Source organism: Dromaius novaehollandiae, chromosome 4 (assembly GCF_036370855.1).
Source record: "Dromaius novaehollandiae isolate bDroNov1 chromosome 4, bDroNov1.hap1, whole genome shotgun sequence".
Lineage (NCBI taxonomy): Eukaryota > Metazoa > Chordata > Aves > Casuariiformes > Dromaiidae > Dromaius > Dromaius novaehollandiae.
This window is the reverse complement of record NC_088101.1, coordinates 78303407-78322181: the sequence shown is the minus strand read 5'-3', so window position 1 is coordinate 78322181 and position 18775 is coordinate 78303407. Positions and strand designations below refer to the sequence as shown.

The 18775-nt window shown below is 37.8% G+C and overlaps 1 protein-coding gene across 2 annotated transcripts in view; it reads left to right on the top strand.

The window, feature by feature from the left end:
• CFAP99 (cilia and flagella associated protein 99) overlaps nucleotides 1–18775 on the top strand; it is a 60661-nt gene that overhangs the window by 27846 nt on the left and 14040 nt on the right. For both annotated transcript variants that reach the window (XM_064511520.1, XM_064511519.1), the window contains 7 exons: nucleotides 1006–1180; nucleotides 6052–6132; nucleotides 8312–8377; nucleotides 9092–9151; nucleotides 13207–13295; nucleotides 15591–15795; nucleotides 17570–17711. In XM_064511520.1, the coding sequence (XP_064367590.1) occupies nucleotides 1006–1180; nucleotides 6052–6132; nucleotides 8312–8377; nucleotides 9092–9151; nucleotides 13207–13295; nucleotides 15591–15795; nucleotides 17570–17711 (818 nt within the window). The remainder of the gene's footprint in view (nucleotides 1–1005; nucleotides 1181–6051; nucleotides 6133–8311; nucleotides 8378–9091; nucleotides 9152–13206; nucleotides 13296–15590; nucleotides 15796–17569; nucleotides 17712–18775) is intronic.

Here is an 18775-nt window from a genome sequence, read left to right as displayed (position 1 = left end):
GGTTATTGGGTTTGAAACTTCCCTCAAAGGGCTGAGGATGCACTGATCATTTTAATCAATTCAAGATCTTAAATTCTTTTAAATATATCTTTGTATTCTTTCTAACATCAGTGAAGTTAATATTAAGAGTCTCATTTATTTTAATGGAGCAAAGCTATTTTCAGAAGTTACTTTTAAGCCTCATCCCACAATGACAGTACTAGCTAAGGTAACAGAGATGCAAACATGTTACTGTAAATTTGTAGTGTCAGCTGGTTTTTTATTCAGGGAAAATTCCCTTGCAAGTATAATGCTTAAGGGAAGGACATATATGGAGGAGGAATAACTGACATGAAGCTGATACCATAATTAGCCCTGTGATAACTTACTTGTTTATGTATTACCCTGAGACTCTACACCTTCTTATCATTCTTGGTAAGAAGTTCCAACATTCATACAAGCCAAAATCCAAAAAAAGAAACCAAAATCATCTCAACTGCCCCACAGGCACCAAATTCTGTTTTGGTGCTTCATTCATTAATTCTATCAAATTCCTTACATCTTTCTAGTTTTTTATTAGAATTGCATGTGCTGTGAGATTAATGTATGTCTGCTCTGTCAGACAGCAAGAATGATAATACTTAGACCAGTGTTTGTCTGTAGTCTTTCTGTCTGTGTGTACTTTGCTTGTGACAACTGCTTTTCTGATTTACAGTCTTGTCCTGCTGCAAAATGGACTGGCAGCATAGTTGCTTATTCAGCAGAACTTATGGCTATTTCACCTCTAGTAGTCTGAATAAAGTAGACTAGCATCTGTCAAGAAGTGAAGTAATACCTTAATTTGAGAAACACAATACAGCTGAATCCTTGATATAAATTCACGGGTCAATTTTGTTAAAAGGGAATCAACAGCATGGCTGAAAGCATTATAGTGTTTACACCAGTGCCAAACTCAGATACTGCATTGTAAGCTTGTACAAAAAATAAAAAATGAAATAAAATTGAAAAGTCTTTTTTTATTTGCAGATGGCAGCCAAGAGTACAACAAGTGATTGAACAGCTCACAGATAAATTAAGTAATTGTACTACCATTGTCAAGACTTTGACGGTCACTCAGCCAAAGGAATTTAATTTGACTGTACCTAAACCTCGTGCCATTCCTATACCTCTGCCAATACCAGTACTGGAAAAAAGTCTACCTGTGAGTTTTTTTATTCTTTGTAAGATACTAAGTTTTCTGTGTTCTTGAGCACAAAGTTATGGTATGTGGTTAATAGCTGCTTTCAAAATAACTGTAGAAAATCTGCAACCTTTGACAGATCAACAAGAATAATGCACTGAGGCAGATCAGAAAAGAATATTCAGATGTCAGTTTTTATAAACTTAGACTGATTTGTTTGTAGATGAGCTCTTACTAAAATAAATGGCAAAGCAATTTTGGTGAAGATGAGGTGGACTCTACATTTGCAGCTCCTCGAGGGTAGAATTTTATTACTTGCTATTTACATTAATGTTGACTCTCCTAAATTAATGTTTTTTAGTTTAAACTTATTGCTCACATATCATTGAGACTAGACTTTATCTTTGAAATGCTAAGCTTTTATTTTACTAATTGTTTAAGATTCTGATTCAGTTGTACTGGTATAAATCTGGAGGGACACCATTGATTTTAAGTTAGGTCACTGGGATAAGGCAAACAGGATTTGGGATCAAGTTGCTCTGACTAACTTAATAAAGAATCCTAGATCATCTATATTTCAATGCAGTGGGAAGTGAGCTTGGAAGTCATAGTTTTGGGCATTATCTGTGACCTTCTATTAGCATTTCATGTTTTAAATAATATGTGTTGAATGCTTGTAGAAACCACTCATATCTTAGGATAGCAGAGCAATTTAATGGTAACATGTTATATAGTTAATGGGATTTTACATTGAAACAGCTTAATACCAGCTCTGAAAAACTGCTTTTAATAACTACTTAATCAGTATAGGAATGAGTCATATTGCTGTCATTTTAGTACCTTTATGCTGTGCAGCCCCTCTTAAAATAAATTCGCTTTAATGCAGATGCATTTACTGAAGTTCTTTTGTGTTGTTAAGATTCTACTAAATGTGGTTTACATTCTGGCCAAGATTGCTAATTTAAAAGCTTGTGTGAATCTCAAACCATTAGCATAGCAGTGACATATGCTGTGCTCATTTCTGCACCTATCTCAGCAAATTAAGCTTCACTTTAATTTGCCATATTGTTGCCAGCATCACCATTTTAGATCCTGAACTTTTGGCAGAGACTGAAAAGACAGCCCAGATGGCAAAAAAGAGGTAGGAAAGTGAGAGCAGGCCATAGTTTTGGCTACTGCATGGTAGGGAATTGTATGTAATTGAGATGAATGCACAAAAATAAGGCTCTTCCTGATTATATTCCATAATCTAGTGTAGAATATTCTCTTCCATTTTCTCATGACATTGTCACTTTTATGAGGTATCTGTTTCTCCTCATGATTCTCACTCATCTGCCAAAGAACTTGTCATGTAGCATATTAGCCTGGAATATTGCAGTCACAATTACTAGAGGCATAGTTACTACTGGACTTTGAAACAACTGTGTGATTTCATATGGAGGTGTTTGGATTTTGAGCAATGACTACTGATAAGCTATTGCATGCCTATGTGAAATTCATTTGTTTTGATTAATAGAAGTGTTACTTCAAGTGTTTCTTCCTGCTGGGTTACATTATATTCTGCAGCAGAGATAAAATGCAGAGGAAGATGAGAGGTATCCCGTACCTCGAGTTCAGGAGCTGGGATAGTACTCCTCTCCTGTAAACTCAACACATGCTTCCTTCACAGAAGAGAACTGGAGAAGTTGGTCACTGCAGAAGACAGGATGGTTGTCTTATTCAGTGGTCTATATTGAGCTGGGACCCTCCACTGACTGTGTGTGTTCCTTGCAGTCACATAGACCTGAAAGGTCAGGATAATCAAGGTTTACTCATCAAAAATGGGGGAGACAAAGTGAATAGGAGAAACACCTTTCCACTCATCTCAGACTGCCTTCCAAAAATAAGTTATTTAACTGAGAAATTTAATGATGAAATCTCTTGGTCTAAAGATTATCAAGTCTCTTCAGTGTCCTTGGCACGCAAGCATATGGATGAACACACAAACACACATGTGTGTTCGCACACACACACACACTTTAGTTTGGAATTTGGAAAGGAACCAAAGGGAGACAAGTGCTTAACCTGATAACATGCAAATGGATTTGGACACCTTTTGACTCCCTTGGATATCTTGGCCTTGACTTACAGTGCAATAAAATCCATCCCTTTAATATAAGCACTGCACTAGAATAATAAGATTATGCAATTATTTTATGTTTAGAGTTTCTAAAAAGCTATAATGTAGTTAAAAAAATTAAAAGCCCCAATGAGATATGTTATTGTAACTCCATTCATCCAAATTTAGTGTATGCTTTAGATATTTTCCTTATTATTTGAGCTGTGCTTCATGGGTGAAGTTGCTTCCTTGTTTAAAATAATTACATGGGTGAATTGGCCAATAAAGAGAATTTTGTTTGCAAGTATATAGATAATGCTTTAACTTTATGATCTTGTTATGTATAAAAATAGAAGCTCTTATTACATTAAGCATTGCATTAGCCTGCCCTTGTCTATCTTACAACAGTAAATTAAAAAAAAATAGAAGAGTGATCACTACCAAAGTTCAAAGTGATTATTCATCAGTTTGGATAATATTTTCATGCCTCATGCCTCTTCTTGAAGTTTACATTCTCTGGGCATTGTGAAATTGCCTCATCTCATCCAATATAAGGTATTTCTGCTTCTGTGCATTTTTTGGGTGGTTAAATAAAACTGAGTGAATTTCTTAGAAATCACATGCCATTCTCTGGATATTTACTACTTTATGCCTTTAAGGCACTAGTCTGTGTTAAGGCTGGAGCTTATCCAGAGCTGAAGGAGGATGCATTACAGCAGCAACTTGTTTCAGGGCCCATTAGAAAGGCCTGTAGTTCTGCTGCTCTCCGCATCCATGCATGGTGTCAGCTCAGGGAGTAGGTCATGCCATTTTATTCTTCCTCAAGCTCCTTGTGGTACTTCTAGTATAAGGAAATTCAGAAAGCATAGGTGAGCATGACCACTGGTTAGAAGGGAAAAGCAAGCGTGAAACATCTTGCTCCCAGCCCTTTTTTGTTCACGTTAGGATTAAATGGATACAGTTTGGCCTTTCTGATCTCTCTACTGCTGGAATTTACAATTTATTTATAGTGATTTTTTCATCCTCTTCCACCCAGCAACTGTAAGGAGGTTTATTATTATAAAGGGTAATTGCTGTATTGTCTATCTGTCTGTCTGATTGGTACTTATTATCACCATGGTATCCGAGGGCTAAATTACAAGGCTAGGATCATTTCTGAAACAAAGCTGACTGAAAAGTCTGCTCCTTAAATTACATGGCATAAGCATAGCAGTTTCTGAGGAGAGAGAAATTTTCAGCTTACCCTGGCAGATGAGTACAGTTTTGCAGGTAAAGCACATAACTTAGGAAGAACAGTGAAATGCACTGATACTCACTGCTTGTGCAACCCCTTGCAGGTCCTCTGGGCTCTAATTTCTCCATCCATAATAGCATAATAAAAATTCTCAGATACTGCTGGGAAATACTTTAAGTTCTACTTCACTTAAAAAACTCATAGAAATACTTGAGCAGTCTCACCAGTGCATTTAATTGCTAGCTTTTTCTGTGCATTTGTTTGCCTGTAGACAATGATGTCAAAGGGCAAAGGCAGTGGAAAGTTTATCAGGTACATGAGTATTTCAAAGCATAGCGCTTTGTATAGCCCAAGAAAGCTACACGGCATCCCCTTTTCCCTAAACTGACCTCCTGTACAATACTGATTGTAGATTTTTCCCAGTAATTCTTAAATTAATTCTGTAACTTCTAATTGAGCTAGCACATTTTTAGCAAGATAAATATGTAAGCAGGTGTCCTGTAAACTGGCAGACTATCTCACCCACACAGGGAAGAGACATCCAGTCTTTTTTCAGACTTTGCTTCTGGACAAAATTTATTCCTCAAGTACACGAGCTGTGAGTAACACAAAATAGAGCTTTTTGCTTAACAGCAAATACTGAAATCCCCCAGAAGTCTCAGCCTAACTCAACACCATACATTCCCTGTTCCCCCTTCTCCCTGCTGGGCCATAAGACAGCCAGGCTATAATTCTTTCCTGGTTGTTTTATCTGTAGTACTTTCTGACCTGTGAATGCTTTCACAGAGCTATGAGTAATGCTAGGAGGCCCTCTTAGTTGTGCACCCCCAAATGTTTAATCTACATCTTCAGTGATACCCCCTTCACAAGAATATAAAAGCAGCCACAGTGGGCCAGAAAAAAGGCCAATTTTGCCCAATAGCCTTTCTCTAGTAGTGGCTGAACATGATATCTAGGAGCAGTACAGGGACAGGACGAGCATATTTGCTACTTTATCCAGCTACCTTCCTAACCTCCAATCATTTCAGCTCTTAGACTTCCTGAGCTACAGTGAGCTTCCTAGGCATGTTAATAACCCTCAAAGGATTTCTCTTCCCTGAGCTCTTGGAGCATCTGTAAACTTGTAGCTACTATAACATGCAGTGCCAAAGAGCTCCACAGCTTAACTTCATTCAGCTGCCCTATCTGGCTGTCAGTGCTATGACACTGAAGTTCATGAGATGCCAAACAGAACGTTTCCCCATTCTGGCGACTTTTCCCCTCAAAAGGACCTATAGGTTTTATCTTTAGCCTTTCCTGTACTAGTTTCAGATTTTTCATTCTTTCTGGTGTCTTATCCAGTGTGTGTATTATATTGGATAGTCCTGAAAAGCCTGGGCAGTCCCAGGTGACTGGAATCTGTCCATATCTTCTATGCTGGTACTAATAGAAAAGAATCAGTATTAAAAAAAATAACTTCACCTATTTTACAGTAAAGGTGAATATGTTTTTCCCCACAAGCATGAGTCACTTGGAATGTTTTATATCACATATTATAGAGTATGTTGCCTTTTAATATAGGTTCCTCCAAGCACCTACAAATCCCCAAAGGAAAAAAAGCAGCTAGAGGAAATCAAAACAAAAAATCGCCGAAAAGCAGAGGTAGGTGTATTATGTTCTTGTTCTAGTCTTTTCTTTCTTCCAAACTCTTTGTTCTGTAATATGTTCCAGTTTTCACAAGTCTTAGAACTCTATCTGGAACAAATTTGCTTTTGCAGCTAATAGTTCGTGCCTCTTTCTCTAGAGTCATGGAGTTGGTATCCTCTGTTCTGTTCTATCACCCTTTGTCCATCTTCCTTATTTTAGTATTAATTGTTTGAGACCTTTTATTCACAGTGTAAGTACTCTGTGAGAAATTTTGCAAGCAACCATGTAAGGTGGAAGAAACATGATTACTTTCTTCCGTTCACAGGCTTAAATTGTTTGATGGCTCTTTTACTCCCACAGGACATGTGGATATTTAAGGCATTCACTTAATAATTAAGGCTTCAAAATTCAAAATATGTTCAATATTTTTGTTTGTTTTCTATCTCTAACTGATAAATAACCACATGCCATCACCCACTACTGAAATATCAGCAGACTCTGGCTTCTTGCAGACTCTTTACTCTTTCCCTTAGCAGACTGAGAGTGGGAAGTCATCATGGTTTGTAAAGAAGGAGAATACATGGTCTGTATGTTAAAAGAGCAGGAGAAGGGAGGGCCTAGAAGGTGCCCACACACAAAGAAACAGATCTAGTTATTTGAATTGATCCCAACTTTGATATGAATCCTGTTCAATGAGTTAGCTTCTGTTATAGGTAAAGCAGACTGTTGTTGTCTTCTCCTTGGAATGGAATTAATTAAATGTCAGTTCCCGCTTCTTTCCTCCTTCCCTCACTGCCATCACCATATCCATTCCAATCATGGTATAAGCTTGATAAAATGCATGCTATTTGACTTTTTATCTGCACTTTCCCACCTCCATTCTGCAAATGCCTTATTCTAGCTTTCATTAGCTGGTACAAGACCATTTATCACGTTTCTGGACTCTCCTCATGTCCTTGTGAAAGGGGCATTGGATTCTGTTCACAAACTGTAGTAAATGCTTTAATGGCTGATAGATTCTAGGGCAATACACTTTGCATTCTTTTTAGTGGCCTATCTCATTGCCTATGCTTGGTACTTCATTATCAAACAATACTGCATTATTTTTTATCCTTTTATTATTTCCACATTGTGCAGAAAGCACTTGCTTATCTGTCCTTGTGCTTATTTGTACGCACAAACTTCCTAGAAACATGGGGAAAGGAAAGTAAGATATCACAGTGCCTATATTGTCAAAAATCTATGACAACTGTAAAATCACTTAACTACCAGTCACATTCTTCAGTGGAGGAAATGCATGAATAAAGGGAACAAAGCAAAACCACCACAGAAATTATAGCTGCAATAACAGCAGTTTTTGTTGTCTCTGGAATGTTATAAAGGCATCCAAAGCATTCGCAAAGGTCAGTTCCCTAGACAAGCTGAAATGGTGGGTCCTAAAAGAAATATGCAGTAAGAAATGTCATTTGTTTCTTAGCATTTTTGGAAAAGCAATAGCTGCCATTGTAAGTATCATGTCTGAACAACTGTAAAAAGGAATGAGAACATTGGAAGCTGCACTCTAGCAAACCTCTGGAAGCACTGGCGTTATGGGCAGCTACTGTCCAGAATTCCACTGGAAGATCTACTCTGCATTTCACACTTAAAGATTTCTCTTTACAATCAAAAGAAATATCTAAAAACCAGAAATGTGGTAATTCTCATACTGGCTGCCTGTGCTTCCCCCTTTAAAATGATAGGTGGAGTTACTGTTATGAATGTGCCAATCCTTGGTACTCCGATCATCCTCTACATCATCTGTCAAAACACAAACAAACAAACAAACAAACAAAAAGGCCATTGTTTGTTACCTTTATGGAAATAGTTACTGCCTGTGGTACTGATGTGCCATAGATAATTATCAGGCTTTTAACTCAAATTCCAAATAAGTAACATGTTTCCTGTGGGCAGACCTATCTATCAGAAGGCCTGATGCCCTATGCGAAGGGTACAACCAGGTCGAACTATTTAGAAAACCTTGTCTACTGCAAGATTTTCATCAGGAATGAAAACTCGTATCAATACTAAGTCCAGACTTCATGCATCGGAAACAAATTAGTGTACTGGTCGGGGCTGCAGGGCTTTTTCATATGGAAAATTCTTAGTAGAGAATTCAAATGTACCATATTTTTTAAGCTAATGACTTTAATTTTAGGATCTGCTTCTGAAAGCAAATGCTAACCAGTTCAGGTGTGCGACTATGAAGCTTGAAAAGGGAAAGGTATGTTACAAAATACTTTGTTACCTAGAAATCCTGTGGTACAAAGATGAAAAATGACTGTGGTATATAAAAATATCTCAAAGTACTTGAAAATTTTTTATTTATTTAGGGTGAGGAATTATGTGCTATTATTTATAGCAGTGCTGTCATTTCACATCCATGTTATTATTTTTAGATTATGTAATATACTAACATGTTCATCCCCATGATATCCAGATACTTTCACATCAGTATCTATAGCTAACATCACAGAATGACGTTACTAACCATTAGTAGAATTCTATCATTATTAAATAATTTCATGAAGTATGCTTTGACACCCTCTTTTGTCTTCCCAGTATCTATATTTCAGTTAAGAACCACATCTATTCATGTTCTATAGGTAGTATTTCATAGTCAAACAAAACATCACTGTTACATTTTTTGTCATTATTTTAGCCAATAATTCTATGGTAATCAAAGAATCTTTGCAATAACTTTTTATTTGGACCCACTTTTGTGTAGTCATTTGAGACTAAATATCCCCACTGAACTGGGTGTACATAACAATTTTTTGAGGATATAAATATAGCAAAATATACCCCCTGTGATCAGCTTTGTTACACTAGAAGAATGTTCAAGATAATGGTTTTCAGTAAAGATCTGACATTTTTTGCTGAGTATTTGTAAACCTACCTTTGAGATGAAATAATGTATTTGGGGGTTGAATTGCAGAATACACCTGACAGTATGAAGAGTAAGCCAACATTCCAGGCTCAAAAGATCCAAAGCAGGGTGAGTAACATTTAAGGTACAGTTGTCAGATGTACTTGAAAACATTGGAGGGAAAAACACACAGGCCAATTCTGTGTTGATACGAACTCTACTGGAATCTGTAGTTTTACATGAGGTTCTGTGGCCAGCAGAACTGGGTGGATTTGGTCTGTGGTTCATAAATTTGGGCCTATCGGCCAATGACAATTCACAGGGAAATGGTCAGGGAGCAGCAAGAGTGCAACTGCTCCATGGGGAAAGACAAGCCAGGAGTGAAGGGTAACCAAACCACAGGCAGTGCCTCACCGACCAGGACGTAGGCCCCCAGTATCTGAACAGGACAAGGTTGCTGATGGTGACAGTTTTCAGTTGACAGCCTAGTGATTATCAGACAAAGCAAGGTAATGTGTGAGGTCTGTGACCTGTGAGGTTACCCAGGAAGTCCAGTCAGGAGACACAGCTACAACATAATTCCGGGTCCATGCTGGAAGTCCAGTCAGGACAGCAGGATACAGAACTGGAGAGGTGATGAGGAGCAGAACTACCTCTAGCATTGCTTAGGCAAGGACTGAGGCCCAGACCTGAGCTTCAATGGGGCTCCTGGACCAGTGAGTAGAGGAGATGGGTGGAGGTCTCAAGTGAGACTGGTCAGGGCAACTAAGGCCTGAGAGTGCACTGAGGGCCCGGGGTAAGCTGTGTGCTGTTGTGCAGTGTAATCATATTGCCTTAACAGTGTTTCAGTTACAGAGGAGTTTTTACATAAAATGTTGAGGGTCAAGAATAGCCCACAAGAGAAAAAGATTGTGAACCCATAGTTTAAGAACTCAGTATAGGGACAGAAGAATCTTGTATTTGTAAATCCCTGTTTCAAACTGAGATCCTAAAGAATTAATAGCAATGATTCCAACTAATGACTTTCTGATACACGATATACAAACAGTCTGGAAGTTTATCTTGTTTCCTTTAGACACGTACTCAAGTCATAAAATCCACTATACTGATTGCTTCTCTGCTGTGATTTCCAAGGATCAGAGAACTGTGAACATGGAAATGACTACTCACCCATGATGGTATATAGCACATGAAAACTCACACTGGTATTTCTGCAATTACTGTGCTACAGATAATCTTCAGTCTTACATCATTCAGTCTGTCACTTTTCATTTGTATCAAGTTCATACCAGAATAATTGAATGCAGAAGCTGTGCTTGTATTGTGCCCTCAAACACTTTGTGTGCCAATCTATGTACTCTTTAAAACTGTGTATTTAGGTATAGCTCATACACACTTTGGAGAGACTTATTCCCTGTTTGGGATACTGGGCCTCTAGCAACAATTTCTGAAGCATGTCTGACATTGATCACATCCTGGAGTTATCTCTAATCCCTTAAGCAGTCTACTTCCTGACAACCCAGTAGCATCTCCAAAAAATGCTGTTTTATGAATGTGTGTGTATGTCCACTTGCTTTTGAATTACTGGAAAGCAGTAAGATCCCAGCTCCCTATGCACTCAAAGGAGAAAAAAAAAGGGGGGAAACATTTACACAATTAATCCAAACACACATGACCTATAATTATGTGATATTGATTTAAGTCTATGAATGTTCCACTTCCTTTTCTGATAACCTGAAATACTGAAACTTAACTGCTGATTGGTGTGAATCAAACCATCTGCCTAAATTGCACAAAGAAAAATATGGATCTAGTATCTTACTGCATTGATCAGGGACATTTTTAACACTTGCTAGTATCTTCTCTAGGAGCACAATCAGTTCTATCTCATCTAAACATATTTCTCTTAAAGGCTGGCTAGGTGATACTCAAAAAGCTGCTGTAACAAGCTGAGACAGGCATGTTGTTATGGAGTTTTAAAATACTTTCTATTCCTGTTGCATTTCCTCCTGAGCAACTCTGTCTCTGAGCAGACAAGTTTGAAGGCCTAAGAGAAAGGTTTATCCAAGATGTATAAATGAGGTTATAATCCTTCCTCATAATAATGAAATTATATAATGTTTTAACCAAGTAGTATTTTTATTTCCCGCTTTATTAAAATATCCACAGTATAATATATACATTTTTTCATTTCAGTCAGGCACATTTGTTACGTGCAGCCAAAGATTATTTCTCAGTGCTGTTAAAAAATCTTTATTCAGCCTTTTCCACTGCAAGCATAAGACGGTACAAATTCCTCATTACTCTGGTTCATTCTGGTTCTTGCTTATATGAGGCCTTACTCTCTACATATTTATTGGTTTTGGTGAGCTATCATGTGTTTGGTAGGTGGAAGTAGTGAATACAATGTTTTCCACAAGAATTACAACAGTTTCCAATTTGCCAGATTGTTTCCATTTTCCCAGCTTGAAAAAGGGGAAGGTATCACATGGCAGAAAGGGAAAGAGTACAGTTTAAATATTCACTGATATCACATGAAATTGAAGAATCTACTCAGTTATTTTACTTATACCTGTCTGCATATATTTTGGGAGTCCTAGTTATTTTGACTATATGGGCTTCAGTCATATTTCTGTTTAATAAACTGGGAAATTGAAATTAAAATGATTTCCATAATCAGTCTCAGTTCAGTTCTCTATCCAAATTATAGTTAGGAAATGCAGAGCATGAAATTGCCCAAAATATTAAAATTTCTACATATGTCAGAGAAAACTTCCACTCTATTGCCAGTATAGTGTATAAAATACAGGCTGGAGATGGAATGTTCACATAATGCAGAAGACATTGGGAAAGGCTGAGAAATGGGCCAAAGAGGAAAGAAGGATATCATTAGACACTGAGAAGAGTAAGTATATTGAGTTAAACAGGACTCAGTCAAACAGGAAAGGAAGAAAGTACTTACATTTCTTTAGTTTCCTCTTGGAAATTCTTTGCGTTCTCATCATTTTGCTAAGAAATAGGCAGGTAATTAATTTTCTTTCTATCAAAATATGCCATCTGTGTGGGAAATACAGTAATTGTACTTAAGAATTTCTAGGTTAAGTTTGTTATCCTCAACCTACATAATTATTATCAATTATGAAACATCCCATTTCTTTTCCAGTTAGCTCATGTATGTCAGTAGACGGTGCAGTAGATTCATACAATATTTGTGGTACATAGCTTGAGTGATTCTGTGCATCCGTTTCTCTGCCACTCATTAAGGTGTTAATTTGGAGTGTGAGTACATGTTTGGATTCCAGACACAAAACTTCTCTGGACTTAAGTTAGTAAGTATCATGACTAAGTTTTGTTTCCTGCAGGAATGATTCCAGTTCTTATCCCACCAGCACCACTTTGCCTCTGTTCAGATCGGGTCAATTATATGCACCTGCAAAGCTGATATATCTTGTCTTCTGAATAGTCCACTTGTGCAAGGAGCATTTGTAACTGGCAGAGAGGTTGTTCCCTTTCCCCTCTCAGTATCTAGAGGTTGTCTGGCAGTTAGTCCTAAGGCAATACTCTGAAGAACTGCAAAGCAGCCACAGGATCTCACCCAAGTAACACCATGAAGAGTGAAAGTCAGTAAATCTGTGATTTGCTTCTACTGTGTAAAAAATGGATATGGAGATTGGTGATGCCAATTAGAAGTATTTTAAATTAAAACATTATTTACAAAACACATTCGAGACCTTCCTGTGAAAGGTACTGCTTATGTTTTACTTCAGTGTTTTTGGATAACTTATCTTCTTTCAGAGATAGACACACAAATTATGTTGGAAGCAGTTTATTTCCTTTTCCAAGCCAGATGGAATCTTTTTCCTCTTGGAAAGTTTTCATGCACACTGTGCATATGAGTACTGAAAAAATGAAAGGAAGTGAACACCTTCTATGGGATTTGACATGGTCCAAGAGCGATTACGAATTTATAATCCACTTGGGGGACTTTGCTGATTTTTTAAGCAGCTTGAGTGGTTTATGAACAGCATGCAATTTCATTGTTAATGTCAGATTAATGCTAGATGAATACTTTAGCAAAATTTATGCTGTCTTAGGTCGATTTATTTAACTCATTGAAATGTTTTTATACTCTGTTTTATGGTTTACATTACTAACTACAGTATATACATTCCCTTTCCTAACAGATTGACAATATACCTATTAAATTAAATGCAGCAGCTATTTTAAGAGAGGGTGCCCTCTATCAGCGGAAAATGGAACAGGAGCTCAAGAGGTACAATCATGCATCCTCCTCAGATTATTTTTCATATCTCTTGATATAGAATAATTAACCACATTAAAAATAATTAGGTAAACTCTAGATAAACTAACATAATGGGTCTATTGTAAGGTATTAGGAAACTGTTCTGCAAATATAGGTGACAAATAAAGAGAAGAGTGGACTAAAATGAAGACTACATTAAAGTCATGGCTTTACTGTAGGTGCTATACAGTGTGACTGTGTTCTGATTCACACTGTGGGTAGTGCCCACTTGTAAATTCCAATAAAAACCACATGTTAGATATATTCTGACTCCCTTGAATAAGTAATGAGCCAAAGGCATATCTGCTTATGTGTCCATTATAAAAATGTATATGCACATCTATGAAGTCAAATCATTTCTTATACTTCCATTTTCTTCAATTTTATGTGGTCAATTACATACCAAATTTTATACATTAACTTGTTTACATGTATATAAAATTACTTGTCCTTTTCCATCATAGTAAGGTGTCAGGGAAGACTTATGTCATGCTGCTCCACAAGGCAGGGTAAGCCAGCAGCTGAGGGTGAAAGCAAGGCATGCAGGAGCAGCGTCCTCACCAGCAAGGGGCTCAGTCCCACAGAACCCGGGCAAGGCAGGCAGAGCAGGTTCAGTGACAGGAACCAGGGTCAGCCAACAGTCCAGTGATTGCCAGATGAGTCCATAGTGATGAGTCGGGGCTGAGGTCAAGCCAGGAGGCCAAGTCAATGAGACAGGGTCAACGAAGTACAAGGCTGGGCACAGGCATATCTACAACATAGCTCGGGCAAGGACAAAAGTTGTTGACGTGAGCCGAAATGTGGCTCTCAAGCAAAACAGGGATGAACCCTACACACACAACAGGACTTCTCACAGCTCGTCCTCACACAGTTCTTTTCACTGCAGTCTGATCTGAGGTTACATGGGTGCACCACATCAGAGCTGGCCTTGAACACAGGCAGCTAAATCCTTGGGGGAGTGGAGAGAGGGGTGAGTAAGAGGTTGCAGGTCCTGCTGGTGCACTCAGGGTTCTGACATAAGGAATCTTGACTGTGGCTTATTCATCAGCATAGGTTTTCAGCTAACATTAAGTAGGCAGAGAGTGACTCCTGAACAGCCACCGCAGGTTGTATTCTCTAACTAAAAATGCAGGAAATTTTCACTAACAATTTTAATAAAGATAAAATCTACATCATGTAATCTTGATTTAGCATTATTACTGATCATCCTGACTTAGCAGGCTGAGCACTAAACTTTGTTAGCATTTTAAATCCTGGAATGATGGCAGAAAGTGGATCTGGTCTTTGGGTCTAGCAGATTTTGATATGTGAATCAGGACTTTAGCAATAAGATATTACACATCACTCAGGTTGTGCTATCTCCTATCATTAACAGCTGCGTAAGTACAGTGAGGGTTTTTTTTATACATTATCCATGATATTGTTCACTCTATCCTGCAGAATTTTGGTCCATGCAGCGAAGGAATAGATTTACCCTTTAACTTAGCACTATTGTATATTCATGAGATTTAATCTTCAGCTGCATGTAACATGGAACAGATACTTATATATGCATTTGGGAGCAGCAGTAAGGCGCGATTCACTGTGCATTTTTGTGTCTCTGCCCTAATTCTTGGCTCATTCAATCCTTTGCTGCAGGACTTTAAAGGGCCTGCCCTGGAGCTTTGCTATGCTTTTCTCTCTCAGCAAGCACAGTAAATAAGAATGTGGTTTTGCTTAATAGCTGAATACTTCTTTGCCTCATTACAACGTTATAGTATTATTTAATTGACAAAATACAAAACAGAAATGGAATTAAGGGAAAAAGATTTTAGTTCGCTGTGTTAAAGTAGCCCAGAAGATTGCCAAAAGAGAAAAAGTACAAGTTCCTTCCACCTCTAAGCAGAGAAAAACTCTAAATTATAAATTGCTCTGAAAAAAATGTACATTCCATTGGCCTGATTCTCCTTGCTCCTAATTACTATGAGAATCCATATGTGGATAAAGTTTGCTCTCTTTTGGGGCTTGGCTTTACTGAAAACTTACAAGTCCATGCCCTCATGCACTTTCTTTCAGCCTGGCTTTTCTAGGCTTTCCACCTATTAGGAACACCTCTTAGAGACATCCTTTGGAGTTCAAATACACCTGTTAAATGACTTGGCAATGACTGGTTTTATTTCTCTGCAGAGATCCTTATATCACAACAAACAACTAGAGATGTTCTACAAACCAAGGCAGGGCTAAACCAGACCCCTGGTATAGCATACCATTTCTTCTCTCTTGCAGAATTGAAAATTTGCTACGAGGGGCCAGAGACCCATCTGAATTCTTGGAATGGCAAAAACAGATGCGTGGAAAAGATTTGGAAGAGCAGCTGGCTGAAACAGAGTGTAAGAGGCTTCAAGGGAAGCTAAGTCATGAAGAGGCAGTTCTAGCCCATCAGAATGTAATTCAAGAAAATAAGAAGAAAGCTGATCTAATGAGAGAAGAGGTAATACATACAGTGTTGAGGAGATTTTGCTTATATTCAATCAGCGCAAAGCTTATCATAGATTATATCTACTGTAAGTAGGTGTAGAAATTCTATACATCTTTACTCACTGCACTCTGCAAACAATGGAAAAATCGTGCTATAACTTCCAGACACAGAAATGCTCATATATTTGAAGTGCTTTTTATAAGTATTTGATTTGATTGATAACGTTTATGAATTAAATTCAATAAAAACAGAAGGGAAAAATATTCTACCCTGCATTCCTGTCATTGTGAATATCCTTTTTGTACAGATACTGACATATTAAGTACCATTTGCAATGAAATCACCAATATATGACTGATTTCCTTATACTGTTAACTGAGAGCCACAAATATAAAAGTATTTGTTTTCTTAAGTTGATGTAATTCAATTTACTTCATGTTATCTGACATGCATGAGCCTCTCTTGTGGGAAAAATCAGTCAGAGAACCCTTTTTAGATAACATTGATAGCTGAATACTCATGTCAAGAAATACCTTTCCACATAGTTTCCAATCTGGCAAATCACATTTTCTCAAAAACATTGCTAGATCTTTCTATCTTTCCCCTCCAATTCACATTTGTTTTTCCAATGCTTTTCCTATAAGCTAAACAAGTGCTCATGAAATAACAAATACTGTAGATATAGTATTTTTAATAGTCACTGCCACAGGCTACATCCGCCGCTTTTCTTTTCTACTAGCCAGGTTTGCTGCTGTGCCCTCTGGGCCGGCTGCTACTTTTCTCCCGACCACCTCTCACAGATGTCTCTGCAGTGCCTCAGCATCTTAGGATGGTACCATAAATGCACAAGATCTTCGTAGAGGCTTACTGCAAAAGGAAGACATACTTAATGGGTTCCTTTTCTGTTCCTCAAAAAAAACTTTCAACCTTGTTTGGCAATGAGTTTACCTAGACGGACTGCAGCAATGACTTAGAATGAACCCTACTGTGTTCAGCTGAGCATAGTGTGATTGCTCACAATCATTCCAACATGATTTTAACTTTTATGTTCACCTCAGTTTCAGAGCAAGTAAGCTTATTTTTTTAACGGAAAAGTCCCAATATGCTTTGATTTGGGAATGTGCAAATCAGACTTGCCCTATTCTGACTGGTTTCAGGCAGTTCCCTTTACTTTCCAACAGATGCCAGCAGGGTACTCCTATCCATATGGAGTTCTCCAGGAGTGCTAAGCAGCTCTTCCCCATTCACCAACAGGTGTCACAATGACCCCCCCCCTTCTTTTAAAATTCTTGGCTTTCATCTAAAATAGAAAGTACAGAAAGGACTCATGCTTTGGGAAAATCTTGCCAAATGATAGTTCTGATTCCTGTTCATTTCCTCTGACAAAGAAAGGAACATGATGGCTGAAAAAGCACTTTCTGCCCAAGAAGATCCTGTAGTTACAACCAGCTATGCATTAGATTGGCACTCATCTGGGTATCCTATGACAAGAGCCAGAGATGCCTTTTTATCTACTCTTAGGAACATGTTGGAGAGAGTCCTGGGAAATAGCAGTGCAGATGTCATATAAATATCATATGGGAATGTCATAAGGGACTGTCAGATCATATGGGAAAATAAAAGGTAGAGAGAGGAGTCTTAAATCTGTGTCTCTGTGTTGTCCTTTGTTAATTTTGTGGATGATGTAGTCCTTTGGATCCATTTGTCCTTTCACTATTTCAATGGTTTGAGTCATTCAGATCACCAGTTATAAGGACTTTTATTGACCTGTTTGTTTGGGATTTAGAAAGCAGAGTTGATGCACCAGTATGCAGAGAAACGTCTACAGGAACAGAAAGAAATGAGAGAGCTGGTGGAGCAGGTCGTGGAAGGACACAAGAATGCAAAGCAAGCAAAAGTAAAGCTCCAGAAATACAAACAGCAAATAGGTATTTATATACTGTCAAAACAATGAGAGATGATGTCAAATGTCCCCAAATGACTTTATTTTAGTGGGGCAATTACAGTCTTTATTGAAAGGGAAGGGAAGATGAAGGAAAGATCCAGAATATACATTCCTGTGAACAAGTTGGTAATGGGCAGATCAGAAATTCTAAGCTACTGGCCATGGGAATTACTCTTTGTTTAAAAGGGAAAAATACAACATTAGATGTTCCGCATCTTCCTTTCCCTCAGTCTAGAAGTAGTATATGTGATTGACTGTTCTGACTGTGAAATTAAGTCATGCAGCTCAGATTCTTGTGATTCATGCCACTAAGAGAAGACTTGCATAGCAATCACTTTGAAAGAATCATAGCTCAAGATGTCTTCTCCAGAGATGACAGGCCAGAGAAGATGACTAATGAAAAAGGCTAATGAAAAAAAGACATCTCCTAGAAGGACAATATCACAAGGGAGAAGGATGCAGTACCTCCAAGACAGACCAGTGATTAGGAGGAAGGGAGAAGATGTTACTCATCCTCAATAATTCTTAAAGAAAATTCTTCGCTTAATGCATTAGCTAATGAATTTTGAGCAGAAGGGTGTTCTGACTGGCATGACTATACTTATTTCAGTGCAGGGCCATGTTAACGTCTAGTGTAAGAACAGGCTGTGCATATTTTGGTGAGCAGAAGAGTGTTTTCTCTGCTTGTGCTTCTCCATGCTTGCATCATTAAGAGTTGAGGGAGGGGAGACAGCAAATCTGAATGGCCTAGCAAAGCCTAGCAGCTTTTGAAATTCAGTGATTTCTAGGATATATGTAGCTCAAAAAACTAAATATTTGCTATTGTATAGGATCCTTTTATTAAATAATGAAATAGTATGCATTTTGCTACATTTTACAATTTTTCATCTTAATTAGAACATAAATCACAAAACCATAATTCAAATTGTCTACTTTATGTATGTATACAGTATGTATACAGTATGTTTATGTGTTTCATAGAATGATAGATACTGGAGTGGGAAGTAATCATTTGTTTCTCTCATCATTCTTCCTACCAATGACAGA